The 23377-nt window shown below is 38.3% G+C and overlaps 5 protein-coding genes across 8 annotated transcripts in view; 3 read left to right on the top strand and 2 right to left on the bottom strand.

Moving 5' to 3' along the window:
• LOC109581416 (uncharacterized) overlaps positions 1–3038 on the top strand; it is a 4615-nt gene extending 1577 nt beyond the window's left edge. Inside the window, exons 4-8 of one of the 2 annotated variants that reach the window (XM_019995506.1) lie at positions 798–972; positions 1845–1945; positions 2315–2378; positions 2419–2574; positions 2814–3038. In XM_019995506.1, coding sequence (XP_019851065.1) covers positions 798–972; positions 1845–1945; positions 2315–2378; positions 2419–2573 — 495 coding nt within the window. In that variant the 3' untranslated portion in view covers position 2574; positions 2814–3038. The other variant, XM_019995507.1, reaches the window with a different exon arrangement.
• Positions 3039–3105: 67 nt separating this feature from the next.
• Positions 3106–6087, bottom strand: LOC100633043 (mitogen-activated protein kinase 14-like). The gene is made up of 5 exons (XM_003385948.3): positions 5908–6087; positions 5564–5821; positions 4603–4754; positions 4325–4439; positions 3106–3739 (listed from the first exon to the last, which is right to left on the bottom strand). The coding sequence occupies exons 1-5, from the start codon at positions 6005–6007 to the stop codon at positions 3270–3272; spliced, it is 1095 nt and encodes a 364-aa protein (XP_003385996.1). The 5' UTR covers positions 6008–6087; the 3' UTR covers positions 3106–3269.
• Positions 6088–6184: 97 nt separating this feature from the next.
• LOC100632917 (EF-hand domain-containing protein 1-like) lies at positions 6185–11882 on the top strand. The gene is made up of 6 exons (XM_003385947.2): positions 6185–6297; positions 6352–6579; positions 7133–7269; positions 7462–7612; positions 9450–9662; positions 11736–11882. Exons 1-6 carry the CDS (start codon positions 6220–6222, stop codon positions 11880–11882), a joined length of 954 nt encoding a protein of 317 aa, XP_003385995.1. The 5' UTR covers positions 6185–6219.
• A 1969-nt stretch (positions 11883–13851) lies between these two features.
• Positions 13852–20184, bottom strand: LOC100632791 (protein kinase C-binding protein 1-like). Of its 2 annotated transcripts, none has more exons than XM_019995502.1 (14): positions 20010–20184; positions 19623–19878; positions 19026–19155; positions 18821–18973; positions 18613–18699; positions 18453–18545; positions 18311–18398; positions 18004–18059; positions 17851–17928; positions 17560–17619; positions 16140–17495; positions 15866–16048; positions 15591–15698; positions 13852–15345 (listed from the first exon to the last, which is right to left on the bottom strand). In XM_019995502.1, exons 2-14 carry the CDS (start codon positions 19868–19870, stop codon positions 14395–14397), a joined length of 3591 nt encoding a protein of 1196 aa, XP_019851061.1. In that variant the 5' UTR covers positions 19871–19878; positions 20010–20184; the 3' UTR covers positions 13852–14394. The 2 variants fall into 2 exon arrangements, with proteins under 2 accessions (XP_019851061.1, XP_019851063.1); XM_019995504.1 differs by having other exon boundaries at positions 19032–19155.
• A 94-nt stretch (positions 20185–20278) lies between these two features.
• Positions 20279–23222, top strand: LOC100634935 (translocating chain-associated membrane protein 1-like 1). Of its 2 annotated transcripts, XM_019995505.1 has the most exons (11): positions 20279–20488; positions 20687–20834; positions 20945–21020; positions 21079–21218; positions 21375–21491; positions 21547–21608; positions 21656–21740; positions 22026–22096; positions 22149–22259; positions 22333–22404; positions 22865–23221. In XM_019995505.1, the coding sequence occupies exons 2-11, from the start codon at positions 20691–20693 to the stop codon at positions 23097–23099; spliced, it is 1113 nt and encodes a 370-aa protein (XP_019851064.1). In that variant the 5' UTR covers positions 20279–20488; positions 20687–20690; the 3' UTR covers positions 23100–23221. The 2 variants fall into 2 exon arrangements, with proteins under 2 accessions (XP_019851064.1, XP_003386011.1); XM_003385963.3 differs by lacking the exon at positions 20279–20488 and having other exon boundaries at positions 20617–20834; positions 22865–23222.
• The last annotated feature ends 155 nt before the right edge of the window (positions 23223–23377 follow it).

Here is a 23377-nt window from a genome sequence, read left to right as displayed (position 1 = left end):
GATACTGAGATACACACCGACAACTGGATTGACAGGACTTGATGATGAAGAAGATGATGATGATGATGATGAAGATGAAAAAAGGTGGCTGAACAAAACGGCCGGTTCGCCGATTTTTGGCTTTTCTCTTAGACAGGGCCTAGAGCCACGCTATGGGTACCAATGGAGTCCTCTGGTCAAGATGAGGTCCTCTAAGAAGTCTGGTAAGCATAGGAGCTCGTTTTCCCGGTTTAGCAAGGCTGCAAAAGTCGTGGCAGCCATTTTGTTTGGGGGTGAATCCTACTTAGTAACGCTACCGCGTTACTAATAGTACAGGATCACGATCAAGAGTGAGATCATTCGATTCAAACGATTTCTGCAGAGCTATCTCAGAAGCTCGTCTTACCCTAACTTAACCTATTCATTTTATCTTATTATTTTTCTATCACTTATTTCCGTTATTATTATCTCATTTATTAACCTGCTATTTATCCCTGTGTTATATCTATTTTCTAAAAAAAATTGTTTATTTAAGGGCTCAGTTCCCTTCTACACTGTACTATAGTACAGGGACTTTTACCCGATTTTGGAGCAACTTTAAAAATTCGTAAAAAATCCAAACTTGATCGGAATCACCTCAAACTTTCTACACAACATAAGTACATGTATATGTATCAGGAAATGTAATAAAAGTTGAGAATTTTTTCCTAGTCATTTTTGGTGAAATTTGGTCAAAGTCCCATACTATAGTACAGGGACTTTGGCCTGATTTTGGAGTAATATTTGAATCAGTATAATTACTCAGCTCTTCTTTGTAGGTATATTCTCGTACAGTCAATACAGAAGCTACTCATCCTTCATTTGGTCCAATCAAACAGTTGGCTAGTGGGATCTCTTCCCTAATCCCTGATAATATCCAACTGTTCGGAGAGAACATGTTTGGCATCCATTCAATAGAATACAACTCACTGGAATCATTCTTTTATTTATTTGGTAATTCTTATGTACATGTACAGTATAGCCTCTCTTAATGGACACTCTCTATAGCGTACACCTCCATTTAACGGACAGTACCTAGTGTACCAATTACATTCCTTACTGTATAAAATGACCTTCACATTAAGGACACCTCTGTATAACAGAAGCCCTGTTGTTTACACTATGCCCTTAAAGTGGTTTGAAACCAGTTTAGAAATAAACCAGTTTACTTGTGGACAATTTCAATGCAGTTTAAAACCAACTTATCTCTAATCACCTCAGGAGGTGGCATGAGATAATCAAACCTGTTCAAGTACTGAAGCAGCTGCATATCATGTATGCAATGTAGCATTGTAAACCAATTCAACCACAGTTACGTGTGGACACAATTAAGCTGGTTTCTGAACCGCTTTGATCCAAACTGGTTTGTAGTGTAAACGGGGGCTTAGAGACACTTTCAAGTGTCCATTATATAGAGGCTAGCCTGTATTCATAGCTGTGATGTTTTATCACTGATGCTATCTTTATTGTACAGATTGAGTTATCTTTATTGGTATGGAGGACACAAAGTAGCCATGTTTAATTAGATACATGCAAGCTAGTCCTTTCATTTTATCTATAGACTATACACTGTTCCTTTGTAGTTCCTTTATTCCTTTGTAGTCTGTCAACATTATTGTGTGTGCTCTTGGGGAAATCTGATGGATTGGATTTGTGTCCTGCTGCTCAATGGGAAATGTCCCAATTTCTGAGTATTTGTTTTAGCTGGCCCCCACAGAATAATAGAGAAAACCACAGCTAGTACCACAAAAGATTAAATACTATTATTATTTATTGTTATCATTTCCAATTATACTATTAAATTATAAAGTGTCTCTTGAATACAGGTGTTTTAGAAGATGGTGAGAGATGGCACAGTTGGCAATCAGTGCTAGACTATTCCTCATTACTGGGTCTCCCTACTGTACCAGTACTGACAATAGCAGAGGTAACTACAGTCCCTGATCTCCTCTTTAAAAGGAACTTCCCTCAACTACTATTGCATTACAATCTTATCTAATTATCTTACTATAATCAGCTTTTCCTCTACCTACCTCTCTCTTTCTCTCAATTTCCTTTGGAGTCTATTTTGTTTGTGTTGCTGCTTGGAATAATAGTGTTGAGTGTCTAGTTTGTACACATTTACATGTAATGCACTACTACCTGTGTATCCTAACATTTAGTCATGTACATCAAAAAATAACCTTGTTTGTTCTTTTTCCTGTCCATTTGCCTCTTTCTCTCTCCCTCTCTCTCTCTCTTTCTCTCCCTCCCTTTCTCTCCCTCTCTCTCTCTCTCTCTCCCTCTCTCTCTCCAGTTTCAATCTCTTAATGAGCTCCAGCTTCTAATTGAGAAGAACATGAAATCTCGTTCACAATGTGGTTAGACAATCCCTCAAATAACCTCATTCCTTCTCTCAAGGTTCTAGCTCTCCTGAAGGTTTTGTAGTTCGTAGCGTGAGCAGTTTCTCATACTCTGAGTTTGAAACCCACGTCTGTAAGTACGTGAGACCCAATCACATTCAGACGACCGATGACTGGAGGTTGAAATGGAAACAAGCATCTCTTAAAAAATGAAGTAAGACAGTCAGTCATCTTTCTCTTCTCGTAGTAACACTGTGTGTGTAGCCAACCTCAACTGTATTTGGCTTCAGTTGTGGTGTAGAGTTTAAGTTGACATACACATTCTATACCAACTCTTCCTTTCTGGAGTGGATATTTGACTCTCTCTCTCTCTTTCTCTTTTTCCTTTTGTCGTAATGTTGACCTTTTGGCTTGTTGAATAATAATTATATTCATATTAATTACCTTTCCTAGTGTTTGCAGATATACATGTAGTGTGGGACTGGACCTTCACTGAGTCACTCTCTCTTTCTCTCTCCATTTTGTCCTTATTTGGGAATAATAAGGTCTAAAGTACAGCTGCAGTGACCCTCCTTTACAATGTGTGTGTGTGTGTGTGTGTGTTGCTTGATATTCAATTGTGTGAGAAAGGTGACATTCTTTCTGTAGCAATTAGATGTTGCTTTAATAACAATAAAAGACTAGAAGCATATTCACAAAAATAAAATAAAATAAAAAATAATAATAATATACATTACATAGCAATATCATAAATAACAACAACAACAACAATAATAATAATAATAATAGGTAGCAAATGTTTTTATAATGTGCATTATGTGTAGGAGACAAGTGAATTCGGCTATTATATTATATTATAATACAAGTGATGATGTCATGATTAATGATTACGTCATTATGATATCACGTTCAGTCGTCAAGGAGATACATGGCAGGGTCTGGAGTAAAGGTCTGGATCTGTTTCCAGACGAGCCCCTTCCAGCAGCTGGCCTCCAACTCCAGCTCCTCGTAGTCGTCTGAGTAAGGGAGTGCTGTGGTCTCGTAGACAGGATCAGCGTAATCAGAGAGGTAAGGATGACTCAGTGCCTCCTCCACTGTGATACGTCTCTCAGGATCAAGAGTGAGGAGTTTCTTGAGGAGGTCCAGTGCGTCGTTGTTGTGTATTTCTAAAAGGTTCTTCAAGTTTTTCGGCTTTATTACTTTAAGAGATTGTAGATAAAGCTTTGTTTTCTGATGAGGTATTTTATCTATGAGAGATTGAGATGGTGTCCCCATTATCTCGAATATCTTATGCAGCTGGTCAATTTGGTTGTCTCCTGGAAAGAGGACTTTACTTCCTAATAGTTCGGCCATTATGCACCCAACAGACCAAACATCAACTACAAACAATGAGAGAGAGAGATGATAATGACAATGTATCTGTTTGTACCAATTCAAACAATTTGCATAAAAATAACAATTCCACTTATTGAGGGCTGACATCATTCAAACTAGCTGTGGTCACACTAACCAGGGAATGGATGGTTAAGGAGAACTAGTCAAGCTTCTGACCACCTGCTCTCCTTTTAATATTTACATTAGTACTAATTGCATATAAACGCCCAATGGACACCTCCAGATTACAGTATTGGACAAACACTACTATACATCTGCCCACAACCAGCATTCCTTGGTCAGCTAATAATGAATTGACTTATTCTTAATTAGACCACAATGGTTGATGGGTCATAGTAGATAGTTCTCCTGAACTTGCTCCAAGCAATCAAGATTTAATTTGTTGAGGTCAGACATGCAACCTCCAGCTATGGAGAGCTGTCACAGGGTTGCACTGTTAAATTGGGAGCTTTTTAATTAGCTGATCAAAAGGCCCACAATACACATAGCACTGATAATCATACTAAGAATTGCTAGCTGCATGTTGTATAATGTAATGTGTGCTGCAATAGCATGGCGTGTTTCTCTACCTTGTTTTCCATAGTTTTCCCAACTGAGCATTATTTCCGGTGCTCTGTAGTGACGGGTTGACACATATCCTGTCATGTCCCTGTCGGTCTGTCTTGCTAGACCAAAATCTAATATCTGCATTAGAGAGGAGAGAGATCAGAGAGGAAATGGTAAAAGTACAAAGGGATAATACAGTGGGGCACATTTCAATAATTAATGATGCTATGTATAATGAATTTCATTACTTCCTCTAATTTATTCGTGTGGTTGTTGTACACATAGTGTCTGATATACTTACCCTGAGATCACATGTCGGATTGACTGCAATATTGCTAGGTTTAAGGTCCCTGTGAATGATACCAGCTGAATGCACGTACTTCAAGCCACAGAGTATTTGGTAGAGTAGGAACTTGATGTGGTCTTCGCTTAGAATTTGTGAGGTTCTATTTTCTATAAGGAAGAAAGAGAGTAATTGATTACTAGCTAGTCCGTTGAGATCATTATTTTGATATTATGATGTGCTTCCTTTTGTGATAGCACAGGAAGTACTCAACCAGTGGATCTGAACCTTTAGGCAGTCATGCTATATTGTTCTAGTTCTAAGGAAACCAGAACTTGTGTACATACAAATTACCCTGTAAACACAGGAACACAGAATTGTTCCTTAAAAAGAATTGCTCCTTTAGTCAATGGGCCGTTTCATATTGAGTGGGTACATGCATATTTCTCCAATTACTTAACATGTTTGATTCGGAACTTTGTTAAAGGGGGGAAGTCAATGTAGAGCTAAGTTCCAGTCTTGCCTCATCTCCATTGGGAATATAATACCCATATATGGAGGTACCACACACAGCATTCTTTTGTTATAATTGTATGAATATAGACAATGTGTCAATGATTATGTTCCGTTTTGGAATTTACCACCATGGCATGTAAGCTTTCTAAAAATAGACTTTTGTTTATGCTGGCTGGTCACATGTATGGTATTTACCCATTGAAAGAATACTTACTATTTAATATCTACCCATACATTGCATGACAACGTGACAAAAATGCCTGTTATGTCATGCAGTTTTCTTTTGGTAATTCTATACTCACAGATTCTGATGTAATGCCGCATTGTTGTAGCAGCGTAAAGCATGACACTGCTACTCTCCTAACCACTACTGACCTTTAGCACTATGCAACTGCATATTCATTGTATCAGGGCATGCAGTAGACTTTGAACTATATTATTATCATAGGACGGTCTCTCTCACCTTTTAGCAGTTTGGCTAGGTCCATGCTCATGAGGTGCATCACCATGTAAAAGTCGGAGAATTCCTCTATGTCCTCACAGGGGGAGAACACGTCCAATAGTCCGATGCAGTTCTCATGTTTTAAATGTGAGAGTATTCTCATTTCCCTGTAGGCTTTCTTGGCATTGTGCCTGTGCTCGAATGGAGCATAGAGCTTCTTTATTGCAACTCTAATCCCGTACTTTGTGTCCAGTGCTGAGCATACTTGTCCATATGCACCTATGAAGGATAAAGGAACCATAATAATGAACACTGATCCGCACTGTAGTATCATAGTGATAACTGCGGTTTTCAATGTTGCATACCAGAATTGATCGGAGTTAGTTCTTGATATCTGTCAGGTACTTCCCACGTTGTCCCGTTGATTTTTGAGCTGTAGTAGCCTTGGGGCAGTCTCTTTGCCATGTTCTTTTGTATGGAGTTCTTCTCTCTCTCTTACAATTCTCAAAGGAATCGTCGAAAAGCAATCTTGATGGTTTCATCATTCTTTTCCTCTCTTTTTATAACAATATCCCCGCAGGATTAATTAATAGTTAATTAATGACAGACTCGATAGAGCATGCGCAATAGTAAATCTCCATGGCAACCAGTACTCGGCAAACAATAAGTAGCTCAAAATGGCTAGCGATGATAAGACGAGCGGGATCACTGCAGCTCTCCCTTTCCTCCCAGGCAACACTTTCACTGATAAAACGGTGACTATCCAACATAACAATCCATAGCATTACAATTAAATGATTTTTTTGCAGAGGACCAAGTACCACAGGAGCCATACATTAGCATACAAGAATGGCTACTCGATCCCTTCTCGTCCTACAGTTGGTATAGGAGGCACAAGAATACCTTACAATCAGCTCTCAGAGGCTGACCTTGATGAGCTCTCGAACATGCATCCATCCCTCACTTATGGAAACTCCAGCACTAGTGCTGTCCCCATGGTGGAGTTTGTACCAGCTCATGTCTCTTTTGACAAGAAAGTAATGGAGGAGTTTTTGTTATGACTAGGAGAGGGTTGGAAGTCAATACAGGATTATTTGTTGTGTTTAATGCATGGCTTGTTGTTTAGGCTTAGTTTGGATCCTGATCTATTCTACATATCCAGTGTTCACTCTATGTTAGTTAGGCTAGGTTAACTATGTTAGGCTGGTCTGAGTCGCATAAGTGCCACGTGTGACCATTTGCACTTCCAATTGTAACTCCTGCTAGTCATAAATAGTGACCATTTAGCGTCCCAGTGTTTGTATACAATCCAAACGTGCCCATCAATAATATTGTCATTGGTTTGGCCATAATAAAAACTTATAAAGATAATAATGATGATGATGATAGATATTGTAATTATAATCATCATCATATCATAGCGTACACCTCCATTTAATGGACAGCACCTAGTGTACCAATTACATTCCTTACCGTATAGAATAACCTCCACATAAAGGACACCTCTGTATAACAGAGACACTTTCTTGGCCATAAGTGTCCATTATATAGAGGCTAGTCTGTATTACAATATGCTTTTTTCTTCTGTAGGTGTTAAATTTTGATGCTTACTTCAAGCAGACGGTACACGAGAGTCCTGATGAGTATTATCGTGTCAGATATGTGAAGGTTTACTATTACCTGGAGGATGATTCCATTTCTGTTGTAGAACCACCAAAAGAGAACAGGTAGTGTGTAGTGACATGTAATGTGTCCAGTATTGTCATGTACATTTTGTGATCATCAAGTCATACCAACCTTCTCATGCCTGCATCCTTTCCTTTCACATTTTTTCACTCTACTCTACCTTTACCTAGTTAACAACATTTTTGTACATTCTCTCTCCCTCCCTCCCTCCCACCTCTCTCTCTCCTTTCTAGTGGCATTCCACAAGGAAAGCTAATTAAAAGGCATCAAATACCTTGCAATGATTTAGGTGATTGTTGGCACTGGAAGAAACTGAATCTTGGCATAGACGTAGCTTTTTATGGAAAGATATTTCACATTTATAATTGTGATGATTGGACTGGAGTAAGTCTATATTAATAGCTGAGATATACAACCCTTTAGCATAAGCTCCAGTTGATCATGTACACTCCATACAATAGCCCATTTGTCTGTCTGTACATGTACATGTACATGCCAATGGTCCATTATCAAATGTTGTCGGTGAGATTATGGTATAGCCTACCACACATGTACATGTACAGTAGGTGAACCTACATTCTTCTAATTGATATCCCAGTGAGTCAGTACTCTTTGTAAACATGGTCCATGATTTCAAAGACATTCACAGTTATGCTGTCTCCTCTTCACTTTGCTTGTACGTCCATTTACAAAGCTCTATTTGGGTAGCACAGTTATGATAACGCTTTCTTATTTATGGCTGTCCTGGCCCTTACAACAGCAGCAACTGGCATAACAAAGAATTCCTTCAATTTTATGAATTAAAATTCAATTTTTTAAATGATGACCTAATCAGAATTAATATTTAATTATTATAATAATAATGTACATGTATACATGTACTGTACTATTGATGCATATCATTAGTTATTGTTATAGTAATCAGTGTCTGGACATTAATCAATTTACAATGTATCATTAATCAACTTATCATTAATTATAACCCAATCCAATACTCCAACCATTGACGTAATACTCACTACCGATGAGTCCAGTCACATGGTAGGAGTTGAAAATGAGTCTAGCCAGTACTTGGACCCATGATATAGACTGTTCCACATTATATCATCAACAGCTACAATGGAAAGACTCCTCATCAGGGCATAATAAGGACACCTGTTTATGTAACACTGTAACCATTATTGTCTAATGAGAACTCAAAAATTCTTATACATGTACATGTCTATTTCATCACTGCACGTGCAGTTGCATAACATTGTCTGGTGTTAATTCTGTCACAATTCAATTTGTATGTACACACATGTACATGTACTCCAGGTTTGTCTCTGTCTGTATGATTTATGGGATTGTGATTGAGCAGGAGAGCTGATTGGATTTCTGACTGATGAAACAATTCAATTATAATGTCTGTCTAACACGAAGCAACAAACAATTACCAACCATGCACTGTACATGTACAGTAATACGTAGATATACTGCACACATAGAACTTGTCTAGTATGCACTTTATAGTCATAATGAGTTGACATGATTTGTACATGTACATGTATAATGCTAGCCAATGCAAGCATAGCTTCACTTATGGCACATACATAAACTAGTGCACAAATTGAATATACCATCCCTTTATTATTATTAGACAGCACTTATAATAGACACCACAGTTAACTAATACATGAATAGGTAGGTATAAATAGGCACCTCTAATGGTGTCTAGACGTTGTTAATTATCCTTTATAATGCCAGGCCCTTACATCCTGCCCTAATACCAATCATTCTATCTACAGTACATCATTAATATCTGTTTGTACTCTTACCTGATGTGTATTGATTGTAATTATGTCTGTGTGCATATGTAGCCTGGGAAACCAAGGAGATGAAAGGATACTTTTAAAAGTTGATGCACACATGTATCATCACTGTATAGTAAGGCGTGTACGTTATGTTATTCTTGTGATCAAAGAGTGTCAAACAGTGATTCCAGTCCTAATGTACTTTATAAAACAAACAACGTCATAAAGTCATGCACATTGTGTACATATACACGTACATGTAAATATACATGTAACTGACAGATCTAAATAATTTGGATAGAAATGAACAACAGAGAAAGGATAGGGAGAAGCTATGATCATTTATAACTAGAAATACTTGTACTTGTATGATTGAAATATGAACTTTATAATAAAAGTACAATTATTATTATTATTTCATTTTTTAGGAGTTTTTAAAGAGCGAAGGTATTGAGTTGAATCCTCCCGAGCAGCCTCCAGCTGATCCCTACACTCAGACCAGGCTCAAGCCACCACACACTTTCCACACTCCGTCCGACTTTGACAAACTGAGGCAGTTCATTGAACTGGATAGAAAGGTCCTGCGCTTCTATTGCGTGTGGGACGACAGGGACAACATGTTTGGGGAAATACGACCTTATGTAAGCTAAAGACACACACACACACACTATCAGTCACTAACACATTATCATTCACACACACATTATCATTCACTAACAGGCAAGCACTCACTGATTGTTATCATCTTGTACACACACACACACACACACACACACACACGTGAAGTGATTGTATCCCATATTATGTATACATGTTCATTAAGACTCCAGCTCATTTACATGTACCAATTTCCCTACTCTCTGTCTAAATATTGTACTACATTATTTAACAAGCAGTTCATAGCCACCAATAATAATAATAATACACTGATAGTCTCTATAGGTACTTCTTGATTGCTAGGAATTCAAAGTGTGTGTAAACATTATTAATTGTTGGCCTGACTGTCATCTGACCCTTCAAGGTGACTCCATGCATGACTGATGCTCCTATATAAACTAATGGCATTAATTAATACTGATTTACTGTACTGATAATAATACTGCTTTACTGTACTGATAATACTGCTTTACTGTACTGATAATACTGGTTTACTGTACTGATAATACTGGTTTACTGTACTGATAATACTGCTTTACTGTACTGATAATACTGCTTTACTGTACTGATAATACTGGTTTACTGTACTGATAATACTGCTTTACTGTACTGATAATACTGCTTTACTGTACTACTGATAATAATACTGCTTTACTGTACTGATAATACTGCTTTACTGTACTGATAACAATGATGATAATAATAATAATAATGATATTGGATTATGAAGCATGGCCTGGAGATCCACATGTATGTGCATATAACAGTAGATAACATACAGTATACTATAATCTACATATATGTACATGTACATGTACATATACATGTATGTACATGTTCATGCACATGCAGTTGTATGATTCCTTTATTGTGGATGTCCTTTTTATGGAGGAATGATTTTATCATCACCATTACTCATTCCTTGTAACAGGAAACTTGTACCACACGTACTCATGCAGCTATTGCATGTACTGTAGGCCCAGCTATCATTATACACTGTACATATATTGCTATATCCTCTTAACATATTTCCTGTACCTGGTGGAGGAGGATGTAGGTATAATAGATAAGTACATTATGATGGATAAGTACATTATGATGGATAAGTACATTATGATAGATAAGTGGCTTATGATAGATAAGTGGCTTATCATTTGACTGAATTAGAGGTTACTGATGCAATTGTAGGTGCATGTGATTATAAAACTGTCAGTATAAAGTCATGCTTATTAGATAGGAGGATATAATCACACTATACTGTATTGGAGGGCATTATAGACCATTTATGTACATGCATGTACATACAGTGTGAATGTGTTGTTATTGTTTGTATGATGATGTACGTGTAGTGGGAATCACTCCCTCTCTCCCTCCTACCCATTGATTAATGAAATTAACACATGACATCGTCACTGTTACTATACACACACAGTCACACACACACCTACTTATAGAACTGTGCACTGTACTTGTACGTCATCATGCTGAAGCAATGTCCTATTGTGCACTCTGTTGAAATGTAGTTGTGATGTATATAGATATAATTATTATTATTATTATTAGGAGTGTTAAACCAAATAAAGAGTCACTGCTATTCCAGTAATGCAATCAATTACTCATGATTGTGTGTGTGCGTGTGTGTCCTATTGTATTGATGGCCCATTGTTATCACAGCCCCAGTGCATTCTTCCTGTTAGCTCTGACTAAGGGCTGCTGCTGGCCTTAAAGGGCAAACATTTCTTGTTGTTGTCCTTTTTAATAATAATAATAATAATAATTATTATTATTATTATTATTATTATTATTATTATATTGATAGCTTCATTACATCAGAGACTGCTAGTGTAGGATGAACCACTACCACTTATTGTAACAGTATAATAATAATAATAATAATAATAATAATAATAATAATAATAATAATATCTGTACAGTAATAATAACAGGAATGATAAGGTTTACATTAGATCATTTACATATGCCCCACACCTTTTAATTAAATACCATTGAATTGTTATTTAAAAGAACTGTCAGTATTAATTTTATTTATTCAATAGATATTACATTATTATTTGGTCGATGACACAGTTGAAGTTTGTGAGGTTCATGAACCAAACGATGGACGTGATCCATTCCCAGTCCTCCTCTGCAGACAAAGACTGCCCAAGGAAAGATGGAATGTCCCCTGTAAGCTCCAGTACTAGTACATGTACGTGTACATGTACACATACATGTACACGTACATGTACACATACATGTATAATATAATTGACATGCTTTCTCGTGCACCGATTGTATACATGCAATAATATAAACATACCATACATGTACATGTACATGTACTGTCTCTTAACATTGCAGGGGATTAGTTACTAATAGTTACTAATTATTATTGACAGCACTGGGACTGATTGAAGTGATTGATACATGTACCGTTGGCCTTTTATAGTGTGGGTATATTGCATCAGTTAGGACAGGGACAATTAAAGGTGTGAAATTCCTGTTGGCACATAATTCCCTAGCTATCCTATGATCCATAATAGTACTACCTGTAGCTGTACTTGTAGTCATGTGCTTGGTCATGTTCCTTTATCTCCTATTCCTGCTCACAAGATGAACCAATATTTGGATAATAATAATATTTATATGTACATAAATAAGACTGGAATGTGCACTTGATTATATAACACTGATTCTTCCTCTTTACAAAGACTAACAAAGGCTTGGTTCCTATTGCTACTCTAATGATAGCACTGTTACTATACATGTACTTCTATAGTGTCCTAATGTACTCCAGCCATGCACCTAACATGTACACACACACACACACACACACACACACACACACACACACACACACACACACACACACACACACACACACACAATACACTAATCATCATCATTATACCATTACACTAGTCACTACAGTATTAAGTTACTCATTGTGTCTATAAGTACATGTACTGCTTCTCTTTATGTATCATCAATTGTATATGTACACCTAGCTCCCTTTATAATGGACAAGAAAGGTAATTAGATTATTACTATTTGGTCTATCATAAGATCAGTTATTATGGTGACGCATATCAATAAGTGTTTGCTTGTACAGGTGTTAGCATTTCCTTTTATGGGCATTTATTTACATGTATATTGTATTGTTAATATTATTTTGTCTGTTTTTAATTTTGTTATTTTGCTAAAAACAGTTAATAGTGACAATGTGTTGTTTTTGTAAATAAAATTAAAGAAAGACAAAATAAGAATTGTTATTAATAAAACTAGTGTCATGGGTCTCTCTTGTCAAAAATAACTTTATAATTTCTTATGTTTTAGGCTGTGTAGGAAGCTTTAGAATCCTGGAGTTATGAGCACTTTTTAAAACTAGCAAATTTTTTTTTCCAAAAAATGGCTCCAAAATTATCCCAAATTTTTATTACATTTTTTTGATACATATTGATGTCCTTATGCTGTGTAGAAAATTTGAGTCAATTCTGATGAAAAATTTTTTGAGTTATGGCCATTTTTAAAAACTGGCCAATTTTTGAAAATTACCCAAGGCTATAGCCCATGGTTTTTTCCAAAAAGTGGCTCCAAAATCACCCCCAATTTTTATTACATTTTCTGATACATATTGATGTCCTTATGCTATGTAGAAAGTTTGAGGTAATTCTGACAAAAAATTTTTGAGTTATGACCATTTTAAAAAATGGGCCAATTTTTGAAAAATACCCAAGGCTATAGTCCATGGTTTTTTCTGAAAAATGGCTCCGAAATCACCCCAACTTTTTATTACATTTTCTGATACATATTGATGTCCTTATGCTATGTAGAAAGTTTGAGCTGATTCCGTGCACAAATTCTGGAGTTATGGCCATTTTTTAAAATGAGTTAATTTTTGAAAAATACCCAAGGCTATAGTCCATGGTTTTTTCTGAAAAATGGCTCCGAAATCACCCCAACTTTTTATTACATTTTCTGATACATATTGATGTCCTTATGCTGTGTAGAAAGTTTGAGCTGATTCCGTGCACAAATTCTGGAGTTATGGCCATTTTTAAAAATGAGCCAATTTTTGAAAATATTAGGGTATTATAGCCCATGGTTTTTTTTTTCAAAAAATGGCTCAGAAATCACTCCAAATTTTTATTTTCTTATAAAGTACAATAAAAATTTTTGGGCTATGATGTTGGCAAGTTGGTAATCATAACAATTAATATAATTCATATTTTTACAAAATGAATTTGGAAATATATTAAACAAAAAATGTATTTTCATGCAAATAATATTGAACAGAATTGAATTAAAGAAAGAGGGCGGGGCAGGTATATAATTAATAATAATTATGACAGAGAGAAAGAGAATAGTACTAACTTATTGATTGTGAAAAGGAGAGAGAAAGATAGGTAACAATAATGAAAAAAAAAGAAATGAAAAATGATAAAGTAGATGATGACTGTCAATGCTGTGGCTGCCAAAAATGACAATAATAATAATAATAATAATAATAATAATAATAATAATAATAATGTTATGTACATAGTTTTTATAATAATAATTTTAAACTAAAAATAAACAGCGTAAAAAGAAGAGAATAAACATCATTTTAAATAACACCAACAACAATGCCAATCTGCTGCTTTATCCCTCTCCCTCTTACAATAATACGTTTCCATGGTAACCTGTTGTCACGAAAACTGTAGCCGCGGTGACCGTTTAAAAAACTCGAAAGAGTGGGTTTGGTTGAGTGGTGGGTGTGTTGGCCGGTAACTGAGGCATTAGGGGAAGTCCCTGTGATAAATCATGAGCTATGCTACCCACTGGCTGCTGGTACGGCCAACTAAACGTATTACCAACGTGCAGCGAATGGGTGGGGTTTTCAATTGAATGAGTGGGCGGGGCTATGTGTAACGAGTGAGGATGACCGTCCAGTGAATGAGTGGGTGGAGCTATAGGTGGGGCTAAGTGTAATGAGTGAGTGGGTGGGTCCATTGAATTAATGGGCGGAGTTGAAGGACTGAGTGGGCGTGGTAATTGATGGATTACATTCGGGTGAGCGTGGTGAGATAATGGAGGCATGTGTATGCCATAAGAGGAGGAGGAAAGGGGCGGGGCTATCAAACGAGAGGAATGACCAGGAGAAGTGGACTGGAACCGAGACTGAGACGGCTGTCCGATCATGACAGTTTGGAAACCTTGAGGTGATGTGGGATGAACCAACATGGCCGCATGATTAACCAGCTGCTCTATACTAACTATACTGTCCTCCGTTAGACTTAGCATCGTCTGAGAGTCGGGGACCGTGGTTACCGTAGCAACCATATCGGCAGGGGGTCCCTGGATGGGATATTCATAACTCAATTTTAGTGAGGGGACTGGAGCAGACACCCCCCCAGTTCCTTCGATCGGGTTTTGAAGATGAGAAGATGAAGCTTCTGAGAAGGTGAAAACTGATTGGTCGGTTTGAGACGGAGAGAGAAGCTTAGCTCCACTGCCGTCCAGTGCTGATGCTGGGGTGCGAGGGGGCGGGGCTAAGGCAGTGGGCGGAGTCTGTACTTGAGTACACTGTGACATGTGCTCTGGCCAGTGAGACTGCTGACAGACGTCGTTACAATAATTAGCATTCCAACAGCAGTTGTACTGAGCCTCCTTAAAACAATAACTACACTGTAAAATGAGAGAGAGGGGGAGGGGGGAGAGAGAGGGGGAAAAGGGAGAGAGAGGGGAAGGGGAGAGAGAGGGGGAAAGGGAGAGAGAGAGAGGTTAATAAATTTGTTAAGGGGACACGTGCCATTGAGCACATGCAGGACAAAACAAAATGGCGCACAAAAAGAATTGCAAATTGAAAAAGTCACAATAAAGTACTTTATGTACTCTCAGTTGCTGCATGGCAGACACACAGCATAACTTACCCATTTCTTCTTCTTTGTTTCGAGTATCGCCAGCTCTTTCTCAGCCTCTGCTTGAGCTTTCACTTCAGCAATGACTTGCTGTCTCTCTATGTCAGCACTCGTACGGACCTAAACAACAAGATACTTTAAAGTGCCTTCAAAACCGGACCAAAGACCATGTACTGTAGTACAGGGTCTTTGGTCAAATTTTGCCAAAAATGACTAGGAGAAAATTCTTCATTTTAATAATATTTTCTGATAATACTTAAGGTTCTACATTAAATACTGTCTCTTACCACTTCCATTGATTTCTCCATTTCTTCTTTGAGTTCTTTCTTCAGTTTCTCCAGCTGTGATCTTGAGTCAGGTACAGGCCAGGCTGTGTGCAGGTGCTCCTTGATCTGTTTGGCGCCGGATTTGCCTTTTGATTCAAATATTGACAACATCTCTATGACAACAGTCTTGATAGATGACATTAACTAAAGACAAAGAGATGAAGTAATTTACAAGCTTTCACTCTCTCCCCTCCGTCTCTCTCTCTCTCCCCATCCCTCCCTCTCTCTCTCTTACTTTTTCTGAGAAGTACTGGTACCCCATGTCACTAGAAGACCCCACCATTCCGTCTAGTCTAGCGTTGTACGACTGGTCAATGGTTCTCATTGTATTAGCCAACAAACCTTCTCCGTAATTAACATAGCCACTCCCACCGCCACCACTGTTACCAGTAACCTCATCAGTTTCCATTACTCCTCCTCTCTGAATGCAGCTGGCGTATCCGTTTGTATCATAACCAGTTATTAAAGATGGTGTACCTTCGTAAGAATATGAGGGGATCTCGTTTTTCTTGTTTCGAAGTTTCCGAGATGATTTCTGAGGCGATACATCTCCACCTGCTCCTTTCTTCCGTTTCGGTTGTCTCTTAGCATTAGGGTCTACCACAGCAATCGCTCTCTTACCAGGTGGGTAGATACTACTGAAGGCAGTCTCCATATCCTCCTCACCGCCCTCATGGGCGGAGCTATCTCTAAGCTCAAGGGCTCTCTTTTCCGCTAGATTATGGGTTATTAGTGATAGGGCGTCACCTGGACGAGACTGGGAATTTGAACCACTGCTGGCCACGCCCCCTGAACTACGGTGATAGCTGGAAGGAGGATTAATAACTTGGGCGGAGTATTTTGAATTAAAGCTAAACACCTCCGGTCCCATCTTGTTGACCTTTTTGCTGCCCTTTAGCATCGATTTATTAGCTGAGGGAGCAACCCTTTTCCCCTTCCCCTCCTCCCTCTCTCCCAGGTCAATGGTAAGGCCACCAGCATCACTCCCAGGACTAGACGGCTCCGAGCAGTGACCGGAAGGTTCTGAAGATTGAGCGAAAGAAGCACTGTTACCATGAATAGTGCCGGACTCATCAGAGGATAACGGAGGGTTCACCACCACAATCTGAGGGGAACATGGAACGTGATTAGACACGTGATACGTAGGGGGCGGGGCTACTGATGACTCCCTGCTCTCTGACTCCGCCCTGTCGTTAGGGTACCCATTATGGCTGCTAGAGGGAGTAGGAGACACTGACATGTTCTGTTGGCTAGGGGTTGCTAGTCTATCCGACTTTTCTTTCTTCGGAGGACGAGGAATCTTAACTGCAGGCTCTCGTGGAGGAGCTGGTGGCGCTGGTTTCGAAGGTTCTGCCATTTTCTCGGCAATAAACTCATCAGGGGTTTTCCCTGTGTCGATGTACTTCAGCATGAGGTTAATGTTGTTCCTGTATTTGGAGAGTTCGTCCATAGCAATGGTCCAATGAGCAGTCTTTGTGGTTGGAGTGGGTGGGGGACCGTTGAGAGCTTGTATGCAGTTCCTCGGGACGAGGGAGCGATCGTGCTGTCCAAAGAACCTTACGTCACACTTATCTGAGGTCTCACTGATCAACTGAGGGAGGGAGAGAAGTTACGGTTTAAAAAGTACATGTGACTAAGCTTGGTCTGTCTCTTACTTTGGCTGGCCATAATGGATACCCTCGGACTTTAGCAAGTACAACTTTATGAGGAGGGTTCTGTTATAACAAAATAAAATAAAATATCATTCCTAAAATGTAAATGTACTATGCAGTGTGAGTGTGTGTATGTCTGGAGGTGAGTATCAGTAATGTAATACCTGAGTCCCTTGATATCTGCCCTCAGCTTCACCTCAAGCAGATATCTCAGTCCTCAGGTATTACATTACTAATACACACACACACACTCCTCTAGAGGGGCTGGTGACTACATGTACTACATATTCTTACACAAGGAATGCAGAACCAGTCATTTGGTTGTTTGACTGTTAATCCATAGCAACTGGGGCATAATTCAACTTCTCTCATCTTAAAAAATGAAAAATAAAGTAAAAGCAATATAAAAAATAAAGTAAAAGCAATAAAAATAATAAAAAGACTTACGTCTTCCTTGCATATCTTGACTATTCCCTTTGCAATCTTAGTCAGAGCGTGCTTACCTGTTGCATGATAATAATGAACAAGTGTAAATCAGGTAAGGTGATACTATTGACCAACTAACACATTCAACTATATAATCACTGTTAGATCTAGGTGGCCCCCAGTTTAGGAGACTTTTGGTCTCTCGTACTTAGCCCTAGGTGTCCTTAAGTCTACCATTTTTAGCTAGATTAGTCTCTCAAAATATTTATTTTTAGATCTATCAGTGATTATAAAACTCTCTCTCTCTCTCCTTCCCTAAGACCCTAACCTCCATTGTAAATGATACAGTTGTGGAGTATCCATTCTGTTTGGTGAAGAAACTCTCTCGTTGAATTATAGTACCCTGAGAGAACTCTCTATTAAACATTTAGAGGGATAAACAGTAAGCCACACCTACAAACCCAACCCACCTCTTTAATGATCCCCAGGTGCATTGGATGAAAGACGTATTCCCGATAATGACTAATGATGTCTTCTGGGATGTCTTTTTGAAATATTTCAGTCTATGAAGTAATAATAATAATAATAATAATAATAATAATAATAATAATAATAATAATAATATCTTACTCCTGGAAACATCATTCTGCTGATGGCCAGCTTCAACAGCTCCTTCAAGTTGTATGGTCTTGACCTCTTTGGCTTTCTTGAAATATTCTGAAATAGATTGAACAAACAAAAAGTGATAATGGTGATAATCATGTCAATAACTTGTACAGTTCTTTGATCTAGTGCCCTCCCTCTCCTCCCTCCCCCTCTCCCTCTCCTATGGTCCTACCTTACAAACTGGGCAGATCCATTCTTCGTCATCATCAGGTGCTTTAGCTAACCCAGAGCACTGAAGGTGAAATACTCTCGGACACTTATCGCAACACAATACCTCCCCTCCTTCATGGCAAACCCAACAGTAAGAGTCGTTCTTCGATATCTCCTGAAAGAACAGAGAAAACCAATACCATTGAAAACCCTTTGCCATAAAATACCTTCACCTGCTTCTCAAAAGAGTCTCCTCCTCCATCTTTGCTGGTGAGCTTCTTCTTCTTGAGGATAAGAACCAGCTTGCTAGGGAAGCTGCTACCATCACTGCCTTCTTCTCCAACTGTCGAACTGGTACTACACGCACATAAATAATAATAATAAAATAATGAAGAGTTCTTCTTTATGTAGTTATTCTTAATGGAGAGTTGTTTTTAATAATACACATTGTACTCGTGTATTAAAAACAACAACACAGTTATGATATATATACGGTATATGTTCTTATTTTAAAACAACAGCATCAGTAGAGTATTCATGGACTACCCCTCCACAATACAAAGTCTATAATGATATTCATAAGGTCACAATGGAGTGTGTGGTTAAGTCATACAGAGTAGTACAGGTTTGTGTGTGTGTACATGTATGTCCTTTTATGGAAAGGGATAAAGAGGAAGAAAGGGACATTCAATATGTACATGTAATCATGTCCCTCTCTCTCCTCTCCTCCTTTAAGAGGGAGAGAGAGGGAGGGGGGGGGAGAAAGAGAGACATGAGATTCATAATAAAACCATATCAAAACTAGTTGATCATGTACAACGCACGTTTCAAAAGAGACTCCATCTCCTTCGTGAGTAGTAGGACCATTGATTGAAGGAGGAAGAGGAGGAGGAGGAGGAGGGTTACTCGTCGCCCCCAAAGAAGTCATTGTCACCTGTCCCGTAGTACTGGGGGTGTCAGTTCCAGTGGACAAGGGGACCGAAGTTGGGGGCAAAGGTGCGTACCCACCTCCCGTACGACCGTTTGCGTTTATGACGGAATCCCTTTCCTCCGCTGTGCCGATGGACTCCATAATAGAGACTAATGTAAAAAAGGAAAGAAGAGAGAAAGAGAGGAGAGAATACTGACACAAATACGCTGGTATATGTCATTAATACAAACACAGAGCGCGGGGGAACGGGAGGCGTTGTTGGCCTCTGACAAAGCCTTACCCGAGCTTCTTTACAAGAAAGTGCGAGTTTATGAACTAATGTCCCTGTGAGTTCTGCTAAAATGGAGAAAGGAGGAAGGAGGGAGAGAGTGGCTCGGGTTATTAATGGGGGTTAGAAGTCGGCCACTATATCGCTCTGTAAATGAGGTAGGATTCAATTAAGAGGGCCACCCGCTCAAATTGAGACGGGCAAAAATATGCAGTCTTTTTGCAGATGCAGCAAAAAACAGAGAGAGAAGTCGGCCTCTCTTTTATTGCTGTTCTAGTGCAAAAAGAAGATAATTGAAAGGAGGATGGACTCCAGTGGTGGCATTTTATTGCTAGCTTTGCGAGTCTTGGCAAGGAAAGACAATAACAACAGCCTTCATAAAGCCCCGACGGACGGGAGGCTGGCAAAGAAGCTCTGAAAGACAGCTCTACACCCACCCCTGCTCTAAACTTTAAAAGATTTTGCAAGCGGCAAGTACCTGTGCTCAAACAGTAAGGGTTTATCTAGCAAGAGACATGTGAAAGAAGCTTTCTGGCCGTTCTTTAGTTGCAAACATCATGTTGCTGCATGCATTGGAGGCCGGGGGTGTGGCTATTTTGTATTTTGTACACGTGTACATTTACAAGTACATTTTGTAAAACCCCTTTGTCTTTACAGGATTCTCTTCTTCTCTCTCCCTCTTTCTCTAGGTTCATGGCGCTAGCAGCTTCAAGGCTGAGGAGGCCTAATGCCCGAGGAGATGGTCCGCCTGTCTTTAGTCACGAGTTTATAATACAGAACCACGCGGACATTGTGTCTTGTGTCTGTGTGGTCGTGTTCTTAGGTTTACTGCCACAGGTCAGTAATGGAAAGAGACTGAAATAGAGAGAGAGAGTAGAGAAAGGATGAACTACATTTAATGGCATTAATATTTTAGTGAATCTTTATATATTTGTTGGTGTTTTTAGGCTACTAATTCCATTGCCTCTAGATTCATTTTTTTACAATACAACGAAACAATGGAGATTAAAGAAAACGATACAGGTAGACTCCCTCCATCTTTATAACATCTTTTAACGGCACCTCTTTCTTTCCTTATAAGGAGTCGCATCATCCCGTATCGATAATAAACCAGCTCCGGTGACATTCTATCGCCATGGTTGGGGGGATGCTCTGAACGTTGTCTTCTACTCTTTGATTTGGATAATTATACATGCCATCATACAAGAATATATTTGGGAGGTAATTGTATTATATTATTATTATTATTATATTGTGGAATTGTGTGTTTTTCCCCTAACCATCTTCATTTCCTTGTTTATCTTATATTTCTCCCTTCTTCCTCTCCCCCCCTCTCTCTCTCCCTCCCTCTCTCTCCCTCCCCCTCTCTCTCTCTAGCGTACTGTAAAGCGTCTGAGGCTCTCAAAGACTAAAACCAGTAAGTATCTTGATTCCGGTAGTATGCTGGTCTTTTATGGGATTTCTCTTGTGATGGGCGTCGACCACATAATGAAAGTATGAATATGAATAAGTTAATTATTAATTAATTAATTATTATTATTATTATTAGGGGCAGTATGCTTTGAATTTTGGCAGTGAGTTATGGACTGGCTATCCTCATACTTTAATGAAGTAAATAATTAATTTATTATTATTATTATTATTATTATTATTAATAGGCTCTCACTCAAATTCTATATGCTCACACAGATGGCTTTCTGGCTGCACTGCTATCCTGAGCTGTATATTATGAAAACTAAGAAAGTAATGAACTACCTGATAGCATTCTGTTTCAACTTCATATGTACATGAATTATCACTGTTAGATCTAGAGGGAGTTTAGGAGACTTTTGGTCTCCCATATTTGGTCTAGGTCTCCTGAAATATCCCATTTTTAGGTTTTAGTTTTAGTCTCTCATATTTAGCCCTAGGTGCCCTTAAGTCTATCATTTTTAGTTAGATTGGTTTCTCAAAATTTATTTGTTGCATTTTACCATAATGTGTGTGTGTGTGTGTGTGTTCAATATTATGATTTGTTTGTTATTTTAGGATGATGCTTATTCGAAGATTGTTTTGTATACAGTTTCTTTTCTAATCATATTCTCAGCTTACGTGACATAGTAAGAGTTTCTTTATAAATACAACACTCTCTCTCTCTCCTCTCTCTCTCAGTCTTCAGAGGTTAGCAGTGGTCCTTCTTGTCATCCATTATATTGTTGAGTTTGTTTTCAATGCCTCCTGTCTACTCCATTATCACGGTAAAGATGAGATTGCTAAACTGAGGTAAGCTTTCATTCAATTGATTAAACTCCATCCTCTTTGTGTCTCCATTGTTCTTCCTGTATTGTTCTTTTAGTTTCAAGTTGTGGTGGTTCCTGTTTCTCTTGGCAAGGATAACGTCCATCATACTATCAGTGGTCACACTGTGGTCAGTCTATTATATCTATCAGATTGTTGGAGTAACTTTTAAAAATTCATAAAAAATCCAAACTTGATCCGAATCAACTCAAACTTTCTACACAACATAAGAACATGTATATGTATCAGATAAAATTATAAAAATGGATAATTCTCTACTTTTCATTTTTGACAAAATTTGGCCTGAGACAATGTACTATAGTACAGGGACTTTGGCCTGATTTTGGAGCAACTTTAAAAATTCATAAAAAATCCAAACTTGATCAGAATCAGCTCAAACTTTCTACACAACATAAGAACATGTATATGCATCAGATAAAATTATTAAAATGGAGAATTCTCTAATTTTAATTTTTGGCAAAATTTGGCCTGAGACCATGTACTATAGTACAGGGACTTTGGCCTGATTTTGGAGTAACTTTTAAAATTCATAAATCTATGCTTATTATTATTATTATTATTATTATTAGGTTTGGTATAAATGAAGCTAACGGTCCTGTACTTTTGTTCAATATTAATCTGACGAGCGTTCCTGTACGTATGTCCATTCTTCTGTTCATCGTCTCTCTCCAGGTGTGGCTCCTACTGGTACTGTACAAGCATAGGAGGAAGGGGAAGTCTGAAACCACACCTACTCCTGCCCCGCCCACAAAGAAGCCTAAGCCAAAGCCGTCTCCTCGATCAAACAAAAACAAGAAAGAATAAGGCGTCCAATAGGATTTCAGTTGCTATAGGAACTACTATTGATTATTATAATAATAACTGCTATAAAAATAGTTCTTTTATTTTTCTGACTTCCATCTTTCTTCAATTATTAAATAGCATTAATAATGACACCTTTATAATGAGGACATTTTGTAATGTCCCAAAAGTACCTCTGAAATGAGGACACCTCTGTATTAAAGTGTCCTTAATAAAGAGGCTACACTGTACATGTATTAAGGACAGGTAGTGTGGGCCCAATGGTGTCCTTAATAAAGAGG

This window comes from Amphimedon queenslandica, unplaced genomic scaffold (genome assembly GCF_000090795.2).
Source record: "Amphimedon queenslandica unplaced genomic scaffold, v1.1 AMPQUscaffold_13441, whole genome shotgun sequence".
Taxonomy (NCBI): Eukaryota; Metazoa; Porifera; class Demospongiae; order Haplosclerida; family Niphatidae; genus Amphimedon; species Amphimedon queenslandica.
Note: the sequence above shows the minus strand (reverse complement) of the source record. Positions and strands in the feature narration are given on the sequence as shown.

Bases quoted from the DNA above. Each gene is read 5' to 3' on its own strand.
- LOC100633043 (XM_003385948.3), bottom strand. From the start codon at position 6,007: ATGGCAAAGAGACTGCCCCAAGGCTACTACAGCTCAAAAATCAACGGG. The intron at 4,755-5,563 runs GTGAGAGAGACC...TCTTCCTTATAG, and splicing joins CCTAGCCAAACTGCTAAAAG to AAAATAGAACCTCACAAATT. The intron at 4,440-4,602 runs GTAAGTATATCA...TCTCTAATGCAG, and splicing joins ATCCGACATGTGATCTCAGG to ATATTAGATTTTGGTCTAGC.
- LOC100632917 (XM_003385947.2), top strand. From the start codon at position 6,220: ATGGCTAGCGATGATAAGACGAGCGGGATCACTGCAGCTCTCCCTTTC. The intron at 7,270-7,461 runs GTAGTGTGTAGT...TCTCCTTTCTAG, and splicing joins GAACCACCAAAAGAGAACAG to TGGCATTCCACAAGGAAAGC. The intron at 9,663-11,735 runs GTAAGCTAAAGA...TTTATTCAATAG, and splicing joins TTGGGGAAATACGACCTTAT to ATATTACATTATTATTTGGT.
- LOC100632791 (XM_019995502.1), bottom strand. From the start codon at position 19,870: ATGGAGTCCATCGGCACAGCGGAGGAAAGGGATTCCGTCATAAACGCA. The intron at 18,546-18,612 runs GTAAGATATTAT...ATTACTTCATAG, and splicing joins GCAGAATGATGTTTCCAGGA to ACTGAAATATTTCAAAAAGA. The intron at 17,496-17,559 runs GTAAGAGACAGA...TCCCTCCCTCAG, and splicing joins ATCCATTATGGCCAGCCAAA to TTGATCAGTGAGACCTCAGA.
- LOC100634935 (XM_003385963.3), top strand. From the start codon at position 20,691: ATGGCGCTAGCAGCTTCAAGGCTGAGGAGGCCTAATGCCCGAGGAGAT. The intron at 20,835-20,944 runs GTCAGTAATGGA...TGGTGTTTTTAG, and splicing joins TCTTAGGTTTACTGCCACAG to GCTACTAATTCCATTGCCTC. The intron at 22,097-22,148 runs GTAAGAGTTTCT...TCTCTCTCTCAG, and splicing joins TTCTCAGCTTACGTGACATA to TCTTCAGAGGTTAGCAGTGG.